Genomic DNA, 25512 nt, shown 5'->3' on the forward strand with positions numbered 1-25512 from the left:
TGCTGGTCCTGTAGAACGTGTTGCTTTTTGGTTGCAGGGTCTTTGAAGCGGGAGACAGGCCAGGAGGGCTGGAGCCAAGTCATTTGTCGTCTCCTTGTCTTCTCTGTGGGGTTTTCAGCTCAGCAGTCCTTTCTTGAGGTCGTCGGGAAATCTGAAGAGCTGGGTTCAGGGTTGCCCCTAAATACTAAATTTAGGGGTGTGTTAGAGTTGCTACTGTCCCTGAGGGTAGCTACATTCTTTGTGCCCACTCCCTCTGAGGAGTGGAGCACATCACATCCCTATTGGTCCTAATCCTCCAAAAGCAAGATGGAGGATTTCTCAAGGAGGGGGTCACTTCAGCTCTCTTCACCTTACGGGTGGACCTGGCTGGAGGGTGACTCCTTGTTTTTCTCATTATCCCTCCAGACTTGCTGCCAAAAGTGGGGGCTTGTCTGGGAGGGGGGGTCAATCTCCACTAGCTGGAGTGCCCTGGGGCATTGTAACACCAGGCTTGAGCCTTTGAGGCTTACTGCCAGGTGTTGCAGTTCCTGCAGGAGGGAGTGCAGGCTCTGATCAGATCAGGCACTCACCCCATGTGGTCAGAAACTCATCTGGAAGTGGCAGGCTGGCACAGACCTGTCAGTCTTGCACTAGCAGTTGGGCTAACATACAGGGGGCATCTCTAAGATGCCCTCTGTGTGCATTTTTCAATAAATCCCACACTGGCATCAGTGTGGGTTTATTGTGCTGAAATGTTTGATACCAACCTTCCCACCATTCAGTGTAGCCATTACGGGGCTGTGGAGGTCATAATAACAAACTCCCAGACCATATACTCAGTATGGCTACCCTGCACTTACAATGTCTAAGAACTGACTTGGACAATGGAGGGGCATATTGCTCAGGCAGCTATGGCCTCACCTGTGATATAGTGCACCCTGCCTTAGGGCTGTAAGGCCCGCTAGAGTGGTGACTTACCTATGCCACAGACAGTAGTTTGTGGGCATGGCACTCCGAGGGGGCTGCCATAGCGACCGTCTTTTCTCCCCACCAGCAAACACAAGCTGCAAAGCAGGGTGCATGCACTGAGTGAGGGGTCCCTGAGGGTGACATAATACATGCTGCAGCCCTTAGGGACCCTCCCTGGCCACAGGGCCCTTGGTACCAGGGGTACCTTTTACAAGGGACTTAACTGTGTGCCAGTGCTGTGCCAAATATGGAAACAAAGTTACTGTTTTAGGGAAAGGACACTGGTGCTGGGGCCTGGTTAACAGGGTCCCAGCACACTTCCAATCAAAGCTGGCCTCAACTCTAGGCAAAAAGTGGCTGGTGACCATGCCAACAGTGGCATTTTCCAACACTATTCGAACAAGTTACTTCGGTAATTAATTATCTGGTAGAGACTATCTAGCTGCAGATTTCCTATCTTAGAATTCCCTTGCGTCTGCTTCGAATCTGATATTTTTCTGCTAAGCAGTACCCTGCGCGCGCCATTGGGTGGCATTGTTCGGATCTGCCTGCGTCGTCCGTCTCTGTGTGGCATCATCAGCGTCGTTGGAGCGGTCTGTGACGTCACAACCTTCTATATAGGCACCACCCCAGCACATGTACGTCAGTTCTTTTCCACAACTTCCCACTCCAGAAGCACAGAGTCATGGAAGAACCAACTTTTTTCTGATTGTCTGAGCAAAATGACATGCCCTGGAGAAAGGGTAAAAATCTGAAAAGACATAGTATATATCCACAGAGTGGGGAGGCCTGGGTGGGTTTAAGTAATCTACAGCTAGATAAGAGTCTCTGCCAGATAATTTGTCATCTCAGGTAAGTAACTCTTTCATCTGATAGAGACTTCGAGCTGCAGATTCCTTACCTTAGAATAGATACCCAAGCCATAACCTCCTGGCAGTGGACTGCGAACATATACTTTACACAAGGAAGTCCTGTAAGACCGAGCGAGCAAAATGCCCCTCTCTTCTCACCTGGCTATCCAGGCAGTAGTGTCTTGCGAACGTGGGCAAGAAAGCCCATGTTGCCACCTGGCAGATGTCTAGAATCGGCATGCCTCAAGCTAATGCTGTGGTAGCAGCTTTCCCTCTTGTAGAGTGAGCTCTCAAGCCTTCAGGAGGCTGCTTCTAAGCCAATGCGTAGCAGATTTTATTACAGACAATGACTTAACACGCAATGGTTAGTTTCTGGACTGCCCGACCCTTCATTGCTCCAATGTACCCCTCCAAAGAGTTGGTCATCCACCTGGAACTCTTTTGTGCCATCAAGGTAGAACGGCAATGCTCTTTTTGGGTCCAGACGGTGGAGACGCTCTACTTCTTTAGAGGGATGTGGTGGAGCAAAGAAGGTGGGCAGGGTGATGTACTGACCCAGATGGAAAGGTTTCACCATATTAGGGAGGAAAGAGGCACGAGTTCTGATGACTACCTTATCAGGATATATTGTGAGATATGGTGGTTTTGATGATTACGCCTGCATCTCACTTACTCTCCTGGCAGATGTAATCGCCACTAAGAAGGCTGTTTTGATGATGAGCAGGACGATTATGTAAAGGCTCAAAAGGAGCACACACACAACAAGTGAGCACCAGATTAAGGTACCACTGGGGCATAACAAAAGGCGTAGGTGGAAACATATGTACAAGCCCTTCTAAGAATCACTGTACAATAGGAGACAAACAAAGACTGTTGATGAGCCAATGAAAGAAAAGCCGATAAGGTAGAAAGACAGCCCTTAAGAGTCCCTAAGGAGGCACCCTGCTGGGCGAGTGTCAGAATGAAAAGGAGGATATTAGAAATTGAAGAAGAAAGGATCAATAGACCTCTGTGTACAATATAATACGAAACGTTTCCAACAGCAGGCGTAAACCATCTTAGTAGAGGGACGCCTGGCTGCCAGAACGTCATTACAGACTTCGGGAGGGAGGCCATAAACCATCAACTGCCGCCGCTCAATCTCCACGCATGAAGCCGCAGAGTTGACAGGTTCGGGTGGAGAACCTTCGCCTGCTGCAGTAGCATAAGATCCTCCCGAAGAGGCAACCCGATTGGAGGACTGATGCTCATTTTGAGACGCTCTGGATACCAGACTCTTCGAGCCCAATCCAGAGCCACTAGCATTACTTAGGCCCGGTCCGTCTTGAGAACTCTGGCCAGAAGTGTTATGGGCAAAAAGGCATACAGGAGGCCTGAGCTCCACTTGTGATGAAATGCGTTGCCTAGCAATAGCCGCCTTGGAAACTCCATCGTGCAATACTGCTGACATTGCGCATTCTCTTTGGAGGCCAACAGATCTAACCAAGGCACTCCCCACTGCTGAAAGAGTCCTTGCACCACCTCCGAATGGAGACACCATTCGTGATCCGCTAAGCATCGCCAGCTGAGTTTGTCTGCTCTGGCAGTCAGAGAACCTGCCAGGTGCTGAACCACCTTGGTTATGACCTGGTTTTCCAGCCACGTCCAGAGACGTAGAGCCTCTTGACAAAGGGTCCACGACCCCACACCGCCCTTCTTGTTGCAGTACCACATCGCGGTAGTGTCCGTGAACACCTGCACTATCTTCCCTTTCACAACAGGAAGCAATGCCTTTAATGCTAGCTGGATCGCCAGGAGCTCCAATAAGTTGACATGGAGCCTGGATTCTGCCAGAGACCAGAGGCCCCTGACCTCCACCTCTCCCAGATGGCCACCCCATCCCAGAAGTGACGCATCTGTCACTAGTGTAAGATCTGGTTGGGGAAGGGAGAGGAGTCTGCCTTTGACCCAATCGCAGTTCACTAACCACCACTGCAGATCCTTTGTAGTTCCCTCCGAAATCTGAAACACGTCGGTAAGATTTCCCTGATGTTGTGCCCATTGGAACTTCAGGTCCCACTGTGGAGCCCTCATATGCCATCTAGCATGTTTGACTAATAGGATGCAGGAAGCCATGAGTCCCAACAGCCTCAGAGCCTGTCTCACCGAAATCCAGGATAGAGGCCGAAACATTGGTATCATAACCTGAATTTCCTGGACTCGCTGCTTGGAGGAATAAACCCTAAACCAAACGGCCACATTGAAAGAGCTTCTGAGAGGGATTCAGGTGGGACTTTGGCACATTTATAGTGAAACCCAGCGAATGCAGGTCTGCCGTAGTCTGAAGGTGGGTGACGAGAGCCTGGGGTGTCAGACCCTTCAAAAGCCAGGCATCAAGGTAGGGGAAGACTGAAATCCCTAACCTGCGCAGATGAACTGCTACCACTGCCATAACTTTGATGGACACCCAAGGGGCTCTGGTGAGATCAAAGGGGAGCACATTAAACTTTAAGTGCTCGTGGCCCACCTTGAACTGCAAGTAACGTCTGTGGGCTGGCAGGACGGGGATGTAAAAATACACATCCTGCAAGTCCAACGCTACCATCCAGTCTCCTTGGTCTAGGGCAGACGAGACCTGAGCTAGAGTGAGCATCTTGAATTTCTCCTTGAGGAAGAGATTGATGTCCCTTAAATCCAAGAAAGGGTGAAGACCCTTGTTCTTCATTGGAAACAGAAAGTAGCGCGAACAACAACCACTGCCTACATCGGAACCCTTTCTATGGCTTTCTTGGACAAAAGATCAGGAACTTCCTCGTGGAGAAAAATTAAATGATCCTCCATCAGCCGATCTTTCGATCTAGCAGGAGAAATAGACTGGAAGGGGAGGGAGTAGCCCTTCTGTATGATCTGCAAAACCCACTTCTCTAATGTTATTGACCGCCAGTGAGGAAAATTAAATCGAATCCTCCCTCCAACAGGACTAGCATGGTCTTGCAGAACTGCACTAGGAGGGCTTGGGTGCTGTGGAGGAGGGGGGTGGGTGGTGGCCGACCTCTCGCTAGACCCTCTGGGTCTAAAGATACCACAACCTCGTCCTCGCACGGGATGCTGTGAAACTGGAGGACGGTGGTTGACTTGTGGCTTGTGTGATATCGCGCCCCTTGCAAAGCCTCGAAAGGGGCGAAAAGCAGACTGTTGGCTAGGTGGTGCAGAGAGGCCCAAAGATGTAGCAATAGCTCAAGAGTCCTTGAATTGCTTAGGCATTGAATCTGCTATTGCACCCAAAAAGGCCTGAGCCATCAAAGGACATGTCCATAAGATTTGCTTGGACATCCCCTGAAAAGCCAGTGGTACATAGCCAGGCATTGCGACGAAGAACCACTGTTGATGAAATCGCTCTGCCCAGCAACTGTTGTGTCCAATGCACACCAAATCAAACTTCGCTGCATCTCTCCCATCCCTGACAGCTTGGGTGAGTGTGTCCCGTATGCCCTCCGGGACCTAGGGCAGCACCTGTGCCACTGTATTCCATAAAGTATGGGAGAAACGACCCAATAAGCATGAGATTTTTACAGACCTCAATGCTAATCTGAGGAAGAAAACCTCTTCTTCCCAAGATGATCCAGCTTCTTAGATTCCCTATCTGGGGGAACAGAAGGGAAGGCACCACGGGAAGTACAGGCTTGGACCACCAAGCTCTCCAGGGCTGGGTGTTTGGTGAGGAAACTAGAGTCTGTAGGAGCTAGTTGATGGCAACAGCCAATTGTCCTATTCACAGGAGCCGCTGTGCTGGGTTCGGACCACATCCCCATTAGGACATCTGTAAGGGCTTCATTGAAGGGTAACATCGGTTCCAATGTAGTCACCCCCCCCCCCGGTTGAAGCACCTGTCAGGATTTTAGCCCTGACCGTCACTGTAGGCAACTCAAGGTCCAAAACCTCAGCTGCTCTACACACCAACATTGGCGTATGAAGCTCCCTCCTCTGCAGCCACAGTAGGAGGTGAGAGCATGCCAGTATATGGAGAAGTATCCAGTCTGCTGGCTTCCCCTAGTTCCTCATACCAGTTCTGCTCCATAAGGCCATACTCTGAAGGGTCCTCAGACCCCTCCCGTTCCTCTCCTGTGCCTGGCTGATCAAAATAAGCCTCAGGCACTGATCTGGGCTGTCAGTGCAGTTGAAGTCAGAATCTGCGTCAAATGACGTAGTTCCAGCTCCGGATCGTCCAGAATAAGGATTGGGCTACCACCGCCAGTGGGCGCTGGAAGTGTTGTCAACGGCAGACCCAGCGCCAGAAGAGGCCAACTTTCAGAACTGCTCTGCCTCCTCATAGCTCCACCGGCAAGTAAAGCCCTTCGTTCCTCTGAAATTTGACCTGTCAGGAGTTAAAGGCCCTCCTCCTCCTTCTGCCTGCACCTCATCCCTGGTGTCTAGTGGGAGAGCACTGCTGTTCTACTAGGCTGCCCTCTGCCTCTCCTTTGTTTTTCCTCTTTTGCCTCCGTTTCACTCTGTGCTTTTCCTTCCGTGTTGTCTCTTTTGTCTTTTGTTTTCTGCGTTTCACTCTCTCCTCTGTTTCTTTCTCCTCTCACTCTGCTCTCTTGCTCTCGCCCCTCTGTCCCCTGCCACTGCCGCCCGCCACACTCCTCTCTCCTCTCTCCTGAACTGTATCCCCACCAATGCTGCCCCCGTGGCCCACCCCTTTTTCATGCTGTTTTCCGCCCGCCTCCCAGCTGTCCTCTCTTCCACCCCTCCCTACTTAATAGCGGCCATGCCTCTGGCATGCTGAAGGCGCCTAAGGCATGCCAGTCTGTGCCTGGACAGAGCCCAGCGCTGGAACCCCTGGTTTTTGCTCCCCACACCGCTGCGACGCATGACGCCATCACCCTACATGCACTCAATGCCGACTGCTCATCCACCTAACTGCCATCAGGCCACCCTGAGGCTCACCTGCGGACCCTTCTCCTGCTGGAGCTGCACCTTCACCAGCCTCAATGCCAGCAACCCGCCCGCCGGGGCAGGATGCAACCATCTCAGAAGCATTCTACTCAACACCCGCTCCGTCCACAAACAGGCCATCGAACTCTGGAACCTACTCTACTCACCCTCCCCGGACGCAGCCTTCCTGACCGAGACCCTGATGAACCCCTCAGCGCCCAACATCACCATAGCTGTCCCAGACAGCTAAAAAATCACCCATAGGGACCGCACCAACAGACCAGGAGGAGCCATCACCATTGTCCACAGGAATACCCTCAGAATCATGGCTAGCACCTAAGACACCCTCAGCGCCGCCAAACACCTACACTTTCAGATCCACACCGATCCAAACACTACCCTCAGAGTGTCCCTCACCTACAGACCCCCCTGGACTCCGACAGAAGTTCAGCGACTTCATCACAGATGTCGTCAGCACACACCCCCGCATCCACAGACTTCATACTCCTTGGGGACCTGAACTTCCACCTCGAGAACACCAACACCACCACTCCCCGTTCGACAACCTCAGACTCAAGCAGCTCGTTACAACACCCACCCATCCACTCCACAGGACACACGCTCAACCCAATCTTCTCTGCCAGCAAACACGACTCCTTCAGCCACTGAACTCCTCTGGAACAAACACCGCTGCATCCACTTCACCTTCGAGAAACCCACAACACCACCACCCACAGCGGATTCCCCACCGCAGCTGGAACAAGGTCACCGAAGACCAGCTGCTCACAACCATCTTCCGGAACCCATCAATCGACACCACCGACAGAGCCACACACAACCTCAGGCAATGGATCAATGACTGTGCCAACCCTCTTGCCCTGATCAAGAAACCTTCAAACAGAACGCACCGACAGAAAGGCCATCTGGTTCACCGCTGACCTCCAAGAATCTAAGCAAACGTGCCGAAAACTCGAGAAGAAATGGCGCCAAGAACAGACACCAGACCACCACACAGCCCTCAAGAACGCCATCCGCAGACACCAATTCATCCAAACGGCCAAAAGAACCTTCTTCAAAGAAGGTATCAACAACGCACACAGCTATAATAAGAAGCTCTTCAACATCGTGAAGTAAATCTCCAACCCTGGTTCCAATGCCCCCATCAACCACCAACACTGCAGACTCACTGCCCCCGCCACATCAATCTCCTGCTCTCCTGGACCCACGTCAACAACACCATCGAAATCATGAACAGCATCCACTCCGGCTCACCATCTGACCCCTGCCCTCACCATATCTTCAACAAAGCGAGCTCCGTTATCGTACCCTAACTCTGGATGATCATCAACAGCTCCTTCGAGACTGCCACCTTCCCAGAGAGCTGGAAACACGCAGAGATCAACGCCCTCCTCAAGAAACCCAAGGCAGACCTAAAGGACCACAAGAACTTCCGGCCCAGCTCCCTGCTCCCCGACGCGGAAAACATAATTGAGAAGATTCTCAACAGAAAACTGACACGCTTCCTCGGGTAGAACACCACTCTGGACTTCTCCCAATCCAGATTCCGCAGCAAACAGCACCAAAACCACCCTCATCGCCACCACGGACATCAGGACCCTACATGACAACGGCGAAACCGTGGCCCTCGTCCTCTTGGACCTCTCAGCCGCCTTTGACACAGTCTGCCACCACACCCTACACACGCGCCTCAATGACGCAGGGATCTGCGACAGAGCCCTGGACTGAATCACCACCTTCCTCACCGGCAAAACAGAGTCTGCCTCCCTCCATTCTGCTCTGAAGCCACCAAGGTCATCTGCGGCGTACCCCAAGAGTCATACCTCAGCCCGACCCTCTAACATTTACATGACACCACTCGCAAACATCGTCCAATCACACGACCAACATTGTCTCATACGCCGATGACACTCAGCTGAATCTCTCCCTCACCAAGGACTCCGCCACTGCCAAAACCAACCTCCTTGAAGGAATGAAGGCCATCGCCGAATAGATGAACAGCGGCCTGAAACTGAACTCCACCCTCTCCGCCTGGGATGACTCCTGGTGGCCTGCCCGCACCGACACCCACTGACCACGCACGCAACCTGGGGTTCATCCTTGACTGATCGCGATCAATGACCCAGCAAGTCAACGCCATCTCTTCCTCCTGCTTCAACACCCTCCGCATGCTTGGAAGATCTACAGATGGATCCCCACCGGAACCAGAAGGACAGTCACCCAAGCCCTTGGAAGCAGCAAACTGGACTACGGCAATGCCCTCCATGCAGAGAACCACGGCCAAGCTCCAGAAAATATTACAACGCATACAGAACACCTCTGCACGCCTCATCCTGGAAACCCCCACCACAGCCACATCACAGCCCATCTGAGACCCCTGCACTGGCTCCCCGTCAACAAGAGAATCCCGTTCAAGCTCCTCACCCACGCTCACAAAGCACTGCACAACACCAGACCAGAATACCTCAGACGACTCACCTTCTACACCCGACCCCCCAGCTGACCTCGCCCTCGCCCCCGTTCCATGCATCCATAAAACAAAGCTGGTGGCAGATCATTCTCCCACCTCGCCGCCAAGACATGAACACCCTTCCTATCCACCTGCAACACACACAGGACCTGTAATCTTTCAGGAGACACCTCAAGACCTGGTTATTCGAGCAGTAGCAGCACCCCCCCCCCTCCCTCAGTACCTTGAGACCCTCACGGGTGAGTAGTTCACTTTAGAATGCTATAATTGTGGAACTGGTGTGGGGTCGGATCAGATATCGGATCCTGAGGTCCCCAAAGGTGCTGGGGCTGAAGCCGCCGACGTTGAATCCGATGGGGCCCTTGCTGTTCCCGCAGGGTTTGAGGACCCACCCCGGAGGGGCAGCCCGCTCAAATACGAGGCACATGGCTTTGTAAAATTCCTTAAACTGAGCAGGAGTCACTCCAGCTCCCAGATAAGGGGCGAGGCGTGAAGACAACCCTGGCGTCGGTTCTGCAGAACCGCACTCGGGACGTCGACCTTCTCTAGACACCCCGTCGGCTGACGGGCAGGGCGAAGTCCAAGTCTGCTTGGACTATTTCTTTTTGTGCCTCTTACCTGAATGCCCTGAGGACCTTGAATGCGAGGAAGATGACTTGGTGTTCATGGAGTGGTGCCGGAACTTCCTCCTTGAGGGGGACCGTGACCTCCTCAGAGTCACGCTGACCAAAGACAACTGCCGGGCCGCTAGAAGTTTGAGAGATCTCTCTCTCAAGGCCTTCAGAGCCATGACCAGACAGTCTAAGCACGATTTTGCGTCGTGGTCCTTGTCAAGGCGCCAGAGACAAACGGTGTGGATCAGTGACCGAAATGGTGCGATGACATGCGCCACAAGGTTTAAATCCAGAATTCCTTGAAGTCTTTCGCACATACAATTGAAAAAATCTTCGACAAAACGTTGAAAAAAAAGGGTAGTTCTAGGTGGACCTGCGCTTAACTGGTGCGGAAGGAAAAGGACTGACATACGCACGCTGGGGTGGTGCCTATATGGAAGACCGTGGTGACAGATGGCTCCAACGGTGCTGTCGATGCCACGCGGAGGACGCACGTGGATCCGAACGATGCCACCCAACGGTGTGCGCAGTGTACTGCTCAGCAGAAAAAAATCTGGATTCAAAGACGCCAGGGAATTCAAAGGTAAGGAATCTGCAGCTAGAAGTCTATCAGGTATACGTATTACATAACAGGATACAGAATACAGAATGTTGAGGCGAACCAGCAAATTAGCAGAAAGGTCATACATTGTATGCAGTGGCTTAATATTTATGTAGAACCCAGAGGTTCATATCCATTGATGCTAGCAGCACTGGGGTAGGAAAAGGCACTCCTGGTGCCTAACTATAGGACACTTAGTACTCATCAGAAACTTGGATTGGTTAACTGGTTTATAAAGCTTTGTGAGGCCTTAAAGGGATAACTTGAACTTAGGTATTTATAACTGTAGATCAGAGACAGTCTGCACTCATCTACTTTACAAGGCATTGTACTGAACTGTAGCTAGGAAAGACATTGCTAGAATTTGCTCAGAGTTTACATTTGAAATATTTAAGCAACATTGGATCACCTGAACCCTTTTGCCCAAGTCCAACTTCATAGAGAGGCCAGTTACTCACCCTTTGTACATACTGCGTTCCAGGATACTCTCGAGTGGAGTACTGCAGTTGACTACAATTACCATTAATCGCTGATGGAGGCCCTCCTCTGTAACCATCAAAACCTACTAAAAAAACAAAAACAATTTAAGACAAATTGTGTAACAGCCCAGAGAATGACTACCTACAATGGAATGTGCATCAATAGTAATATCTACCTTTGATGGTCAAACTAAAAAACACTTCAAGTGTTGATTTAAATTATATTGTGTAGTTTATAGCTACATGATCTCAACACAAATGAGTACTACCAGACAAAAATTAAGTAAGGCTGGTCACAAATACCTACTGGTATGTACGGTTTCCCCACCAGGTTCATAGTAAGGTTGAACAACATATTTAGGAATGGAGAAAACAACATTCTTAGCAGTTAAACAAACCTATCCCGTAACAGACTGTGTGTGCAAGCTGCATACATAGCGAAGTTCAGGTAAGCAAATACATTCAGCTTAATGTCACAGATGGCTCATAGATCCTACTAGTGGAAACACGAAACAGGTTCCATCCACACTGCTGTGCAACCTCCAAACTCAACAAAGAAGGTGACACTTCAAAACAGTTTTGCAGGGATAATATGGCTTCAGGGAAAAACATTCTGAACCAGAATAGATTTAGGCTCCAATAGCTGTAAAGAAGAATCAGCAGGAGGGAAGGTTAATTGAAGACCTACACCAGAAGGAATCCTGGATTAGGAATATAACAGCAGATGTCTGCAAGGCCGTGACATGAAAACCCTTTCATATGTTTACTGGACACTACAGTCTTGATTCAGACACTCAAGCTGAATCCAAAATGAGCCAAGAAACTTTGAAATCTCATGTAGTCTTTAGAAAGAGTTCTTTATATCTAATCTTGGTTTATTTTCTACTGATCAATAGCTGCTTAGCCAGAAATCATTAACTTGCTACCCTATTCTAAAGTCTATAAATCTAAATGCAATGCAGACGAAAAGGTTACATATGTGTAGACCTGGTTCTCAAATGTAGGAATCTTTATTGAGGTCATAACGATCTACCATCTCAGGGCCTGGTTCATCGTGGGCAGTATAAACAATATATAACAAATTACCCCTAAAAATTATCATCCTTGAAAAACCTTGCGGGATGTCAGATGCAACAATTCAAATTGTCTCAGGCAATGAGGAACATAAGAGTATGCTTCTGAAGTCATGCTTTCTGCAGTGGCACTGCTATGTAAAAGGATACACGCTAAACGGTGTGGACCTCTTGTAAAGAATACATCAACTTTGGTGTAGGAAGCTGGCTCTGTATATACTATCTCAAAATGAGAGATAGTGTACACAGAGTCCAGGGGTTCCCCCAAGAGGTTTGACAGAGGCAATAATAGATAATACTAATGCTCTATTTGTGGTAGTGTGGTCGAGCAGTTAGGCATATCAGAGGGTAGTGTTAAGCATTTGTTGTACACACAAGCAATAAGTGAGAACACACACAATGACTTACCTCCAGGCCAATAGGTTTTTATATCGAAAAATATTATTTTCTTTATTTTAGGACCACAAGATTCAAATTGCAGGTAAGTACATTAAATGTAAGGTACTTGGCATAGGTATAGTTAGGTGTAGTTAGGACTTTGAACCAAAACAATAATGTACACAGTTTTTCATAAAATGTCAATAAGCTATTCTAAAAGTGGCCACAGTGCAAAAATGTAACGGTTCCTGGGGGAGGTAAGTACAGTTAGATTAATGTGGTAAGTTAAGCACTTACAAGTTCAGTCCCCGGGTCATAGGAAGCCCACCTTTGGGGGGTTCAAGTCAACCTCAAACACCCAGCACCAGCAACACAGAGCCGGTCAGGTGCAGAGATCAAAGAGGAGTCTAAATAACATAGGTGCCTATGGAGACAGGGGGTGCTCAGGTTCTAGTCTGCTGGCAGGTAAGTACCTGTGTCCTCGGGGAGAAGACCAGGAGGGTTTAGTAGAGCACGGGGGTCCCAAGTAGGCACACAAAGCACCCCCTCAGCCGCACAGGCGCAGCCGGGTGCTGTAGGCAAACAGGGTGTCGGGTTTGTAAAAGGTTTCAATAGAGGGGACCCAGGGGTCACTCAGATGTTGCAGGCAGGGCACAGGGGGGCTTCTTGGGCTAGCCACCTACTGGGCAAGGGTGAGGGCAGCCTGCTGGTCACTGCTGCACCAGTGGTTGGTTCTTCATGGGTCCTGGGGGCTGTGGGGGCAGTGCTTCTTCCAGGTATCTGGTTTCTTGTTCCCTGGCAGTTGCGGTCAGGGGGGTCCTCGGGATTCCCTCTGCAGGTGTCATCGTGGGGGTGCAGAGAGGTTAGCCCAGGGTGGACACGTTGTCAGCCACCTGGGGATCACACTTCTGGAGTGAGGTGAGAGTCCCTTTAAAGATGGTTTCTTCTTGCTTGGTTGGACAGGTCCACTGTCCATGGGAGTTTCTTGGCCCTTTGCAGTTGCAGGGAAGTCCACTGAGTCTGCAAAGGTCGCTGGGCACGCAGGATGTGTCGCTGGTACAGGTTTTTCGAAGTTGGAGACAGGCCAGTAGGGCTGGGGCCAAAGCAGTTGTCATCTTCCTTCTTCTCTGCAGCGTTTTCATGTCAGCAGTCCTTTGTAGGTCGTCAGGAATCTAAAATCCTGGGGTCAGGGTAACTCCTAAATACTGAATTTAGGGGTGTGTTAGGGTCACAGGGCAGTAGCCAGTGGCTACTGTCCTTCAGGGTGGCTACACCATCCTTGTACTCCCTCCCTTTGGGAAGGGGAGCACATCCCTATCGGGCTAAATCCTCCAAAAAGATAGAGGATTTTCCAAGGAGGGGGGTCACTTCAGCTCTGGTCACCTTAGGGGTGGATCTGGCTGAGGGTGTGGTGACTCCTTGTTTTTTTTTTTTCATTCTCTCTCCTCACTTTCTGCCAAAAGTGCGGCTGTGTCCAGGGGGAAGGCATCTCCACTAGCTGGAGTGCCCTAGGGCATTGTAACACGAAGCCTGAGCCTTTGAGGATCACTGCTAGGTATTCCAGTTCCTGCAAAAAAAAAAAAAGAGGGGGAGGGGGGGGTGAAGCATCTCCACCCAGTGTGCAGGCTTGGTTTCTGACCCCAGAGAGCACAAAGGCTCTCACCCCAGGGGGTCAGAAACTCATTTCAGTGGCAGGCTGGCACAGACCAGTCAGTCGTGCACTTAAGGATTGGGTAAAATACGGGGGTCATCTCTAAGATGCCCTCTGTGTGCATTTTTTAATAAATCCAGCACTGGCATCAGTGCGGGTTTATTATTCTGAGAAGTTTGATACCAAACTTCCCAGTGTTCAATGTAGCCATTATGGAACTGTGGAGTTCGTTTTCACTAACTCCCGGACCATATATTTAATGTGGCCACACTGTACTTACAATGTCTAAGAATAGACTTAGATACTTTAGGGGCATATTGCTCATGCTGCTATGCCCTCACCTGGGGCATAGTGCACCCTGCCTTAGGGCTTTAAGGCCTGCTAGAGGGGTGACACCTATGCCACAGGCAGTATTTTGTGTGCGTGGCATCCTGAGGGGGATGCCATGTCGACTTTACCATTGCAGATTGTGTGTTGGTGGGGAGAAAAAGGCAGTGTGCATGTGTTAGGTGAGAGGTCCCTAAGGGTGGCACAACACATGCTACAGCCCTTAGGGACCTTCCTTTTACAAGGTCTACGTATCTGTGTGCCAGGAGTGTGCCAATTGTGGAAACAATGGTACATTTTTTAGGGAAAGAACACTGGTGCTGGGGCCTGGTTAGCAGGGTCCCAGCATACTCAGTCAAGTCAGAATCAGGCACAAATTAGGGGGGTAACTCCAACAAGGGGCCATTTTCCTATTTTGGCTAAAGAAAAGGGCCAGTTCTGGTTGATCGTCCGTTAGGAAAACCACAAAAGCCTCCCAAGGTAATGGGGCTTGGGCATAGCTTAGCAGCCACTATGAATTGATGTGGTTTCTTTCCAGGTCAGCAGTTTAACCTCCACTGTGTCCATGGTAACAGACTACAAGCTCAAACTATCAGATAAACATTTAACCTGATTCAACTGGTGTTGGCAGACTGTAGGTGATTTCAAGAACTGCTGTTTCCATGCCCACTCAGCTACGATAAAGTTTAACTTTAAAAGGCAACTACGATCTATCAGCAGCTCAATATTTAGACACGAGCCCCCCCACCAATTGTCAAACAAGTGACTAAGGGAAGAAATGAAAAGGGGTGCATGAAGGGGGATGAAAGCATAAAGGTGACTAATGCTACCTGCAGACAAATACCCATCAAATGGCCATGTTCTCTGCCGCTCTAAGTGTTTCACTTTTAGTATTACTTGCACAGCTAATGGTTGCAAGGCAAGTTACAAACATTTTACCCAACGACCCAACAACACATAGGAGTTTGTTCTTGGTCTTCCCTAAAACATTTGTTGCCTCGTGTATTAGAGGATGAATATGTGTCTTCTTTCTAGACAGCATATTTGTTTTGTGTGATAGTGGTCTATGGGCTGGCAAGGTGTGCTTTTAAGCATGACAAAAGAGCCTATCTCCAACTTTGCTGGCTGCAGAAGTCAGGGAAACAGTTCACAGCCCCTGGAAAAAACTTTTCTTATTGTTTATAACTGTTCAACCCTGGTTTCAGGGTGAGTTCGGGGGGGGGGGGGGGGGGACTTAGGGTGAGGGGACAGAAGCAAAGGAGTATGCTGCAGCTTAGTCAATAGAAGAGAGACCTCCACCATCTCATTTTGGTCGTAACTTGCTCTAGCCCCCATAAATCTAAGGATTTCATTCTTGTCACAAGGCAAATAATTGTCAGCTGTAGCATGATCAAAGTCCTATTGTGATAACCACTGGGCCAACTACTACCAAGGGACCATTTATAGTGCTTGGTGCCAATTTTCCTGAACAAAGACCCAGTATTGAGTAGATTAAGTTTGTGATCACCCACAATATACCGTCCCACATGTGCCACCACTCCTCAATTGCTATGTTGCCTCCCTTCGATGGGTTGCTAGGCACCTCAGACTCACCATGCAAACCTGTAGCTTTCAGTCTTGTTGACAAAATTGGAGGAGGGGGAGGGAAGGGGGGACACTTCTGCCCTTTTCCAGTGCTCTTTGCAACTTGCTAGGTTTGTGCCTCTGGCAACAAACCTTTGTCCTTTTGTGTGCAGGAGTTAAGGGGAATAAGAGGTTAAAGAAGCAGTCATTTGCTGATGCACCCCAGGTCATGTCTTCTGTCTCATGAGTGCTCCCAAGCCCACTCTTGTTTGTGCCCACCAAGCATGTGGTTAGCGATGTCACCCTATTAAGAAGCAATAATTTATCTTTAAGAAAATGTAGCATGTTAGTTTGCTAGACCTCTAAAAACTCCAGAGGAAGCTACTGTTTAAGGGTTCAAATAATCACAATCTCAAGAAGCAGCAACCAAGAAATATTACATGAATCTCTATAGAAATGCAAACAAATTTACATCTTCTCCAAAGTCATTTTAAAGCCACTTTCCAGCTACTCTTTACCTTGCAGACAGATCAGAAATTTCCATCTTGGAATTTTGATCCATTTCTGGATTCCTGGAAAGTGCAATTTTCACCCGATGGTGTCTGAAAGTGATTCAGCATTTGCTTTTTTGTTGTGAATTTTTCAATAAATTCAACTGGAATCAATGTTTCCGCATATTGCTCAACTTTTCAGGGATAAGATCAATATGTTTAAAATTGTGGAAAAAAAAAACAAATGATTTTGTGTTGGGCCTGTAAGACTCTGAAGACCCATTAAATTTAGGCAGATTTATTTTCAAGGACAGTACTACTGAATGTTGCAGCTAGTAGGGTTTAATTCAGTATGTGATTGTCTTTTTAGGGGCAAGCGCAAAGCGCTCCGTCTCTCTTCTAATCTCTCTTTAGGGGGATTTTAACCAAGCTCATGTTCCATCAGTCACTTTCATTGGTCCGTGGGCTTGCCTTTTCAAATCCGCTTGTTTTCATTCATGGAAGGCATGCATACCTCATGCCTTTTCAGGTTTTCAGCCCTCCTCGAGAGCACCGGTAAACTATTAGAAACATACGAGGCTCCATGTTTGGTTTCTTAACTACCTTTCCTCTATTTCCCACAGCGCAATCGGATTGTGTTTTAAACAGCATGATCGTGCTCTTTTTTTATTTTTCCCAAGAAGAGTCCGGTTTGGAGTTTACAACGCTAATAGCTCTAACTCAACGTAATCCAAGACCAGTTGCACTGCAAATACTTGTTTTAGATGTAGTGAATGGCATAGTCTGCATGTTTTTAGCATCACAATCGTTTTGTGAATAGCAGAAATAAATTTTCTACTAGAAAAGGTAACATTTTCATAGTACACCTCACTAAAAGATTTTGTGATTTTAATGTAGATCAAAATAGTGCCACCTGACAATTCTTACTGATCTCTTATCAAAAGGGGCTTAAAGAAAACATTTTGTCTTATAGATTTTTTCTCAACACTCTGTATGAACCACAGCTTTAAATAAAGCAGAGTAGATCTTCACATACCCTTATCACAACACATTGGTTACAATTTTGAGCAGCTTCATTCGACAATAAGATTAAGGCCCTCATTACAACCCTGGCGGTCAGTGTTAAAGCGGCGGTAAAACCACCAACAGGCCGGTGGTAAAAAAAAAATGGAATTATGACCGTGGTGGAAACCGCCAACAGACAGCCACTTTAACACTCCGACCGCCACGGCGGTACAAACAAACAGCATGGCGGTCACCGCCAACAGACAGGCGGAAGACAATGTACCGCCCACAGTATCATGAGAGGCCAATCCGCCACCTTTTCCGTGGGCGGATTCACAGCGAACAAAAACACGCCGGAAACAGGACTTGGAAGGGGAAATGCTCACCTCTACACACCCCACGAGGAACCAGGACGCCATGGAGCCGGAACTCCATATTCTACCTGTCATTGTCTTCCTGCTCCTCTACCAGGCGCACGAACACCAGTGGCGAAGACCACGGTGAGTACTGCACCTACGACACCGGGGAAGGGGGAGGGAAAGAGTGACACACACGCAAAACCCCCACCCACTACAACACACACACACACAAGTACATGTTGATACATTACATTTGCACCTCCCAACCCCCACTGGAAGAATGCAAGGACAAAAGGAAATGAGTTGAACGATTGTAATCAATAAAAATCCAGTACTCATACAATAAATATATATATATATATATATATATATATATATATATATATATATATACATACATACATGTTGGACCTGGCTTTTTGACAGGGACATCCCCAAACTTTTTGCCTCCTTCCTCCTATTTTTTCTGACCTGTTGTTGTTGGCTTTTGACCTCTGGGCACTTTACCACTGCTAACCAGTGCTAAAGTGCATATGCTCTCTGGGTAAATTGTACTACTGATTGGTTTATCCATGATTGACTATTTAATTTACCTGTAAGTCCCTAGTAGAGTGCACTACATGTGCCTAGAGCATGTAGATTAAATGCTACTAGTGGGCCTGCAGCACTGGTTGTGCCACCCACCTCAGTAGCCCCTTAACCTTGTCTCAGGCCTGCCATTGCAAGGCCTGTGTGTGCAGTTTCACTGCCACTTCGACTTGGCATTTAAAAGTACTTGCCAAGCCTAGAACTCCCCTTTTTCTACATATAAGTCATCCCTAATGTGTGCCCTAGGTAACCCCTAGAGCAGGGTGCTGTGTAGGTAAAAGGCAGGACATGTACCTGTGTAGTTATATGTCCTGGTAGTGTAAAACTCCTAAATTCGTTTTTACACTACTGTGAGGCCTGCTCCCTTCATAGGCTAACATTGGGGCTGCCCTCATACACTGTTGAAGTGGCAGCTGCTGATCTGAAAGGAGCAGGAATGTCATATTTAGTATGGCCAGAATGGTAATGTAAAATCCTGCTGACTGGTGAAGTCGGATTTAATATTACTATTCTAGAAATGCCACTTTTAGAAAGTGAGCATTTCTTTGCACTAAAAACTTGTTGTGCCCTTCAATCCACGTCTGGCTAGGTTTAGTTGACAGCTCCTTGTGCATTCACTCAGACACACCCCAAACACAGGGTACTCAGCCTCACTTGCATACATCTGCATTTTGAATGGGTCTTCCTGGGCTGGGAGGGTGGAGGGCCTGCCCTCACACAAAGGACTGCCACACCCCCTACTGGGACTCTGGCAGACAGGATTGAACTGAAAGGGGACCTGGTGCATTTCTTAGCCACTCTTTGAAGTCACCCCCACTTCAAAGGCACAACTTAGTATAAAACAGGGCCTCTGCCCTACCTCATGAGACACTTGCTGGAGAAGAAACCTGAACCAGAAACTACATCCTGCCAAGAAGAACTGCCTGGCTGCTCAAAGGACTCACCTGTCTGCTTTCTACAAAGGACTGCTGTCTTGCTGTTGCCCTGCTGCCTTGCTGAACTCTTGTCTGGCTGTAAAAGTGCTCTCCAAGGGCTTGGATAGAGCTTGCCTCCTGTTCCTTGAAGTCTCAGGACCAAAAAGACTTCTTCCTTTCACTTGGACGCTCCGTGCGCCGAAAATTTCGACGCACAGCTTGTTTCGCGGCGAGAAAAACGCCGCACACTGACGCTGATCGACGCGACGCCCTCGGGACGATCGAGACTTCGACGCACAACCTCGCAAGGACAAAGCCGCCCGACTTTCCAGGAGAAATCGACGCAACGCCTACCGTGAGTGCGAAACTTTGACGCACGGCCTCGCAAGGACAACGCCCGACTTCCAAGGAGAAATCGACGCGACGCCTGCCGTGAGACCAAAATTTCGACGCACGGCCTCGCAAGGACAACGCCCGACTTCCAAGGAGGAATCGACGCGACGCCTACCGTGAGATCGAAACTTCGACGCGCAGCCCCGCAGAACGACGCGCAGCCGGAAAATAAGCAGGAGAATCCACGCACAGACCCGGGACATCTGGCAATCCCCGCGATCCACAAAAAGAGACTGTCTGCGCGCCGGAAAACGACGCCCGACTTCCCCGCGTGGAAAAGAACGACGCAAGTCTGTGTGTGCTGAGAGGAAATCGACGCACACACCCCTTTTTCCACGCATCTCTTCTCCTGTGGCCCTCTGAGGAGATTTCCCACCAGAAACCAGGTACTCTGTGCTTGAAAGACACTTTATTGATTTTTAAAGACTTAAAGACACTTAATATCACTTCTCAGTGATAGCTTTACAAATTCGTATTGCAACTTTGATCGTGTTGACCTACAATTATCCAGATAAATATTCTATATTTTTCTAAACACTGTGTGGTGTATTTTTGTGGTGTTATACTATGGTGTTGTATGATTTATTGCACAAATGCTTTACACATTGCCTTCTAAGTTAAGCCTGACTGCTCGTGCCAAGCTACCGGAGGGTGAGCACAGGCTGATTTTGGATTGTGTGTGACTTACCCTGACTAGAGTGAGGGTTCTTGCTTGGACAGAGGGCAACCTGACTGCCAACCAAAAACCCCATTTCTAACATTGGTGATCAGCGGTGAGGATAGGACTTGTGTTTGTGCAGTGACATACAGTAGCTAAGTATTTCACTACCTACCCACAGTTGAAGGTTAACTTGATTTTTCATCTTTTTTGGCTTTGGTTCTCTGATGTCCTCCTGGATATACTATTGATATTTTGGACTTTGGATTTTGGTTTTTGCTAGTAAGATCTTATCAGAATGGGATTGCTTACCTACTCATTCTTTGTTCGTACTGACCACCTCACTAAGGCTGACCTAAGGAAGCTTTGCAGACAATGGGGCCTTCCTGTAGCAAGGAGATCTACTAAAGCGGAGATGCTCCATCACTACATAGTCTGGGGGGAGGAAAGATGGGCAGAGAGAGAGGCAGCAAGAAACCAAATGACTAAGTACCCCTCAGATGAGGAGGAAGACTACTCAGATGAGGAGGAAGGCTACTCAGAGTTGGACAGTGACCCAGAAATAGATGAATGGCTCCGAAGTCAAAGGCGACAGGAGCAACAATTAGAGGAGTATCTTGCAGAGGTTGAGGCAAAAAGACTTTTAGCCCTGGAAGAAGAAAAGATTGCAGCTCAAGAGCTGAGCTGTAAAGAGCTGAAACTGGAGGCCGGAAGGGCTGAGTCCAGTTCAGATGGTGGCAGCAAAAATCTTGCATCTAGTACTGCTGAAGAAGGGCACAAGCCCAGAGATGTGGTGCCCAACTTGAAGAAGGGAGTTGACACACCCCAGGCAGTTCAAGGGTATGAGGTAGTTCCCGTTATGCACAGGGTCCCTGAGAAGGATTGGGGAACTGGCACAGGGAGTCATATTCCTACTGGGGGGAGGGACACTTTACTGACTCTAGCAGAGAGTGACAGAGAAAAGGGTTCCCCCCTGGTGGACGTCCTGGATATAGAGTGTAGAGACATCCCAGAAGAGTTTGGGTTGAGTGTCAGGGACAGACAGATACTGTCTCACCAGTCTCAGGAGGGTGAAGTAGAGCGCTTTTCCAAGGTTGAGTTACTGGGTGGTTGGGTGAAGGGTACTGTGGTTAATACATGTGAAGGGCAGAGTGATGTAATTGCTGGAGAGCATATGTCTGGTCCTTATTTTCCAGAGCTACGCCAACACCAGGTGGAGTGTGAGTTCTCTGACCCCAGGGGACTTACAATGGAGGCAGACTTCTGGGTGAGTACCAGAGAGTCTGAAGAGGCATTTGGGGGTGCTCCTGAAGGGAGTGGTCTAGGTGGTTCCCAACCGAGTGTGGTGGGAGAGGATTGTAGTGTCCCAGGTAGGTCCCAGGTCCTAGAGGGTTCCATGAGGGAACACCAGGAGGGAAGCCTAGCCTGTACCGTAGGGCCACCTTTTGAGGGAAGCCCCGCAGTGTCAGAAGAACTTGGGGGGGTGACTGTAGCCAGCATCCCAACAGTTCTGGTGTCTGGCAGTACCCCTCCTAGTGAGGGGGTGCAGAAGTCCAGACATAGGGTTGAGAGGGGGTTGCAGACCCCAGTGGAGGACCTTGAGAGTCAGGGGACAGCTCTGAGAGCAGAGCCCCCCAGGAATGACCCAGGTGAAACCGTTTCTGGTTTGGGGGAAACCCAGACTCTGCCGGATGGGCAGAGGTCGGGAGACCTGCGCCAACCAGACTCTTGTGTGGCCCTTGGGGACGGTGTGTCCCTTGTGGGGGGTGAGAGTGCCCCCCAGGAAGTCCTGGCATGCCAGGCAAAGATTCAACCTCAGGGTGGTGACTCTGGGTTGGATACCCAGGTTCAGAGGTTAAACTCTGACCTGGTGGGAGGTAGATGTGCCTCCCAAGAAGTCCTGCTGTGCCAGGCAATTGTCCAACCTCAGGGTGTTGACTCTGGATTGGATGACCAGGTTCAGAGGTTAAACTCTGACCTGGTGGGGGGTAGGTGTGCCCCCCAGAAAGTCCTGGCGTGCCAGGCAATTGCCCAACCTCAGGGTGGTGACTCTGGGTTGGATAACCAGGTTCAGAGGTTAAACTCTGACCTGGTGGGGGGTAGGTGTGCCCCCCAGAAAGTCCTGGCGTGCCAGGCAATTGTTCAACCTCAGGGTGGTGACTCTGGGTTGGATACCCAGGTTCAGAGGTTAAACTCTGACCTGGTGGGAGGTAGGTGTGCCTCCCAAGAAGCCCTGCTGTGCCAGGCAATTGTCCAACCTCAGGGTGTTGACTCTGGGTTGGATGACCAGGTTCAGAGGTTAAACTCTGACCTGGTGGGGGGTAGGTGTGCCCCCCAGAAAGTCCTGGCGTGCCAGGCAATTGCCCAACCTCAGGGTGGTGACCCTGGGTTGGGGAACCAGGCTCAGAGGTTAAACTCTGACCTGGTGGGAGGTAGGTGTGCCTCCCAGAAAGTCCTGGTGCGCCAGGCAATTGTTCAACTTCAGGGTGGTGACTCTGAGTTGAATGGCCCAGTTCAGAGGTTAAACTCTGACCTGGTGGAGGGTCAGTGTGCCCTCCAGGAAGTCCTGGTGTGCCAGGCAATTGTTCAACTTCAGGGTGCTGACTCTGAGTTGAATGGTCAGGTGCAGAGGTTAAACTCTGACCTGGTGGAGGGTCAGTGTGCCCTCCAGGAAGTCCTGGCGTGCCAGGCAATTGTTCAACTTCAGGGTGGTGACGCTGAGTTGAATGGGCAGGTGCAGAGGTTAAACTCTGACCTGGTGGGGGGTAGGTGTGCCTCCCAGGAAGTCCTGGTTTGCCAGGCAGTGATCCAGTCTGAGGGTACAGACCCTGGGCTAGAAGACCAGGTTCAGGGTGTCCCCCCGGACCTGGAGGGAGGGGCTACTGATAACAGTGCCCCTACCATGTTGTCTTCTGAGGAGGCCACTCCTAGTTGGAGGGTGCTGGACCCCAGAAGGGAGGGCAGGGGGAGGGAAGCCTCACCCCGGGCCCTAGTCCAACCTGAAGGTACAGGCCCCAGGTTGGAGGGCCAGTTGCAGGTTAACAGCCCTGCACTGGTGGAGGAATGGTACAGGGTGACTTCTGGAAGCACCCTGACCATGTTGGACTCTGGGGGTACCGCTCCAAGAGGGAGGGTACAAAGCCCCAGAGGGGAGGACCAGGTTCAGGCTGTCATCCCTGACCTGGTGGAAGGGAGAGTGGTTAAAGGGTGCCCAGCACCTGGGGCTACCGCCCCCCACTCTCCACAGCCACAGTGGTTGGAGAGCTTTGAGAGGCCTGGGGCCTGGCTCTCATCCCTGGCAGCTGTCAGTAATCACTGTGGCTTGCTGTCCGGGTGGACAGAGTTATCCCTGGGGAGGGGACAAGTGTCACACCCCAGGGGTAGAGTGGGCAACACCACTGTGTTGGTCATGGTGGTACTATCCTGCTCCTGGGATACATCTGTGAGCAAAGTAAGGTTAGGTGCTGCACAGATGGGATCCGCAGGTAAGGAGAAAGGTTCCCCATGGGTTGGCTTAGTGGGCCCTGAGAGTATGGACAGAGTGATCCAATTGGAGTCAGGAAGGCGAAGAACTGGAGCATGCCCCTGCTGTTGTGGGCCTGGGTCCTTGTTCTGTCGCCTCAAACAGGGAAGTACATCAGGATAGTGATTGTTCTCCCCTGGCTTTAGGCTGGTAGGGGGTCATGTTGGACCTGGCTTTTTGACAGGGACATCCCCAAACTTTTTGCCTCCTTCCTCCTATTTTTTCTGACCTGTTGTTGTTGGCTTTTGACCTCTGGGCACTTTACCACTGCTAACCAGTGCTAAAGTGCATATGCTCTCTGGGTAAATTGTACTACTGATTGGTTTATCCATGATTGACTATTTAATTTACCTGTAAGTCCCTAGTAGAGTGCACTACATGTGCCTAGGGCATGTAGATTAAATGCTACTAGTGGGCCTGCAGCACTGGTTGTGCCACCCACCTCAGTAGCCCCTTAACCTTGTCTCAGGCCTGCCATTGCAAGGCCTGTGTGTGCAGTTTCACTGCCACTTCGACTTGGCATTTAAAAGTACTTGCCAAGCCTAGAACTCCCCTTTTACTACATATAAGTCATCCCTAATGTGTGCCCTAGGTAACCCCTAGAGCAGGGTGCTGTGTAGGTAAAAGGCAGGACATGTACCTGTGTAGTTATATGTCCTGGTAGTGTAAAACTCCTAAATTCGTTTTTACACTACTGTGAGGCCTGCTCCCTTCATAGGCTAACATTGGGGCTGCCCTCATACACTGTTGAAGTGGCAGCTGCTGATCTGAAAGGAGCAGGAATGTCATATTTAGTATGGCCAGAATGGTAATGTAAAATCCTGCTGACTGGTGAAGTCGGATTTAATATTACTATTCTAGAAATGCCACTTTTAGAAAGTGAGCATTTCTTTGCACTAAAAACTTGTTGTGCCCTTCAATCCATGTCTGGCTAGGTTTAGTTGACAGCTCCTTGTGCATTCACTCAGACACACCCTAAACACAGGGTACTCAGCCTCACTTGCATACATCTGCATTTTGAATGGGTCTTCCTGGGCTGGGAGGGTGGAGGGCCTGCCCTCACACAAAGGACTGCCACACCCCCTACTGGGACTCTGGCAGACAGGATTGAACTGAAAGGGGGCTTGGTGCATTTCTTAGACACTCTTTGAAGTCACCCCCACTTCAAAGGCACAACTTAGTATAAAACAGGGCCTCTGCCCTACCTCATGAGACACTTGCTGGAGAAGAAACCTGAACCAGAAACTACATCCTGCCAAGAAGAACTGCCTGGCTGCTCAAAGGACTCACCTGTCTGCTTTCTACAAAGGACTGCTGTCTTGCTGTTGCCCTGCTGCCTTGCTGAACTCTTGTCTGGCTGTAAAAGTGCTCTCCAAGGGCTTGGATAGAGCTTGCCTCCTGTTCCTTGAAGTCTCAGGACCAAAAAGACTTCTTCCTTTCACTTGGACGTTCCGTGCGCCGAAAATTTCGACGCACAGCTTGTTTCGCGGCGAGAAAAACGCCGCACACCGACGCTGATCGACGCGACGCCCTCGGGACGATCGAGACTTCGACGCACAACCTCGCAAGGACAAAGCCGCCCGACTTTCCAGGAGAAATCGACGCGACGCCTACCGTGAGTGCGAAACTTTGACGCACGGCCTCGCAAGGACAACGCCCGACTTCCAAGGAGAAATCGACGCGACGCCTGCCGT

At 49.7% G+C, this 25512-nt stretch overlaps 1 protein-coding gene across 2 annotated transcripts in view; it reads right to left on the reverse strand.

Annotated features, from left to right (window-relative positions):
- The window catches only part of CAPRIN2 (caprin family member 2), a 743926-nt gene that overhangs the window by 99019 nt on the left and 619395 nt on the right, over nucleotides 1-25512 (reverse strand). For both annotated transcript variants that reach the window (XM_069228195.1, XM_069228194.1), the window contains one exon: nucleotides 10875-10981. In XM_069228195.1, the coding sequence (XP_069084296.1) occupies nucleotides 10875-10981 (107 nt within the window). The remainder of the gene's footprint in view (nucleotides 1-10874; nucleotides 10982-25512) is intronic.

Source organism: Pleurodeles waltl, chromosome 4_1 (assembly GCF_031143425.1).
Source record: "Pleurodeles waltl isolate 20211129_DDA chromosome 4_1, aPleWal1.hap1.20221129, whole genome shotgun sequence".
NCBI lineage: Eukaryota > Metazoa > Chordata > Amphibia > Caudata > Salamandridae > Pleurodeles > Pleurodeles waltl.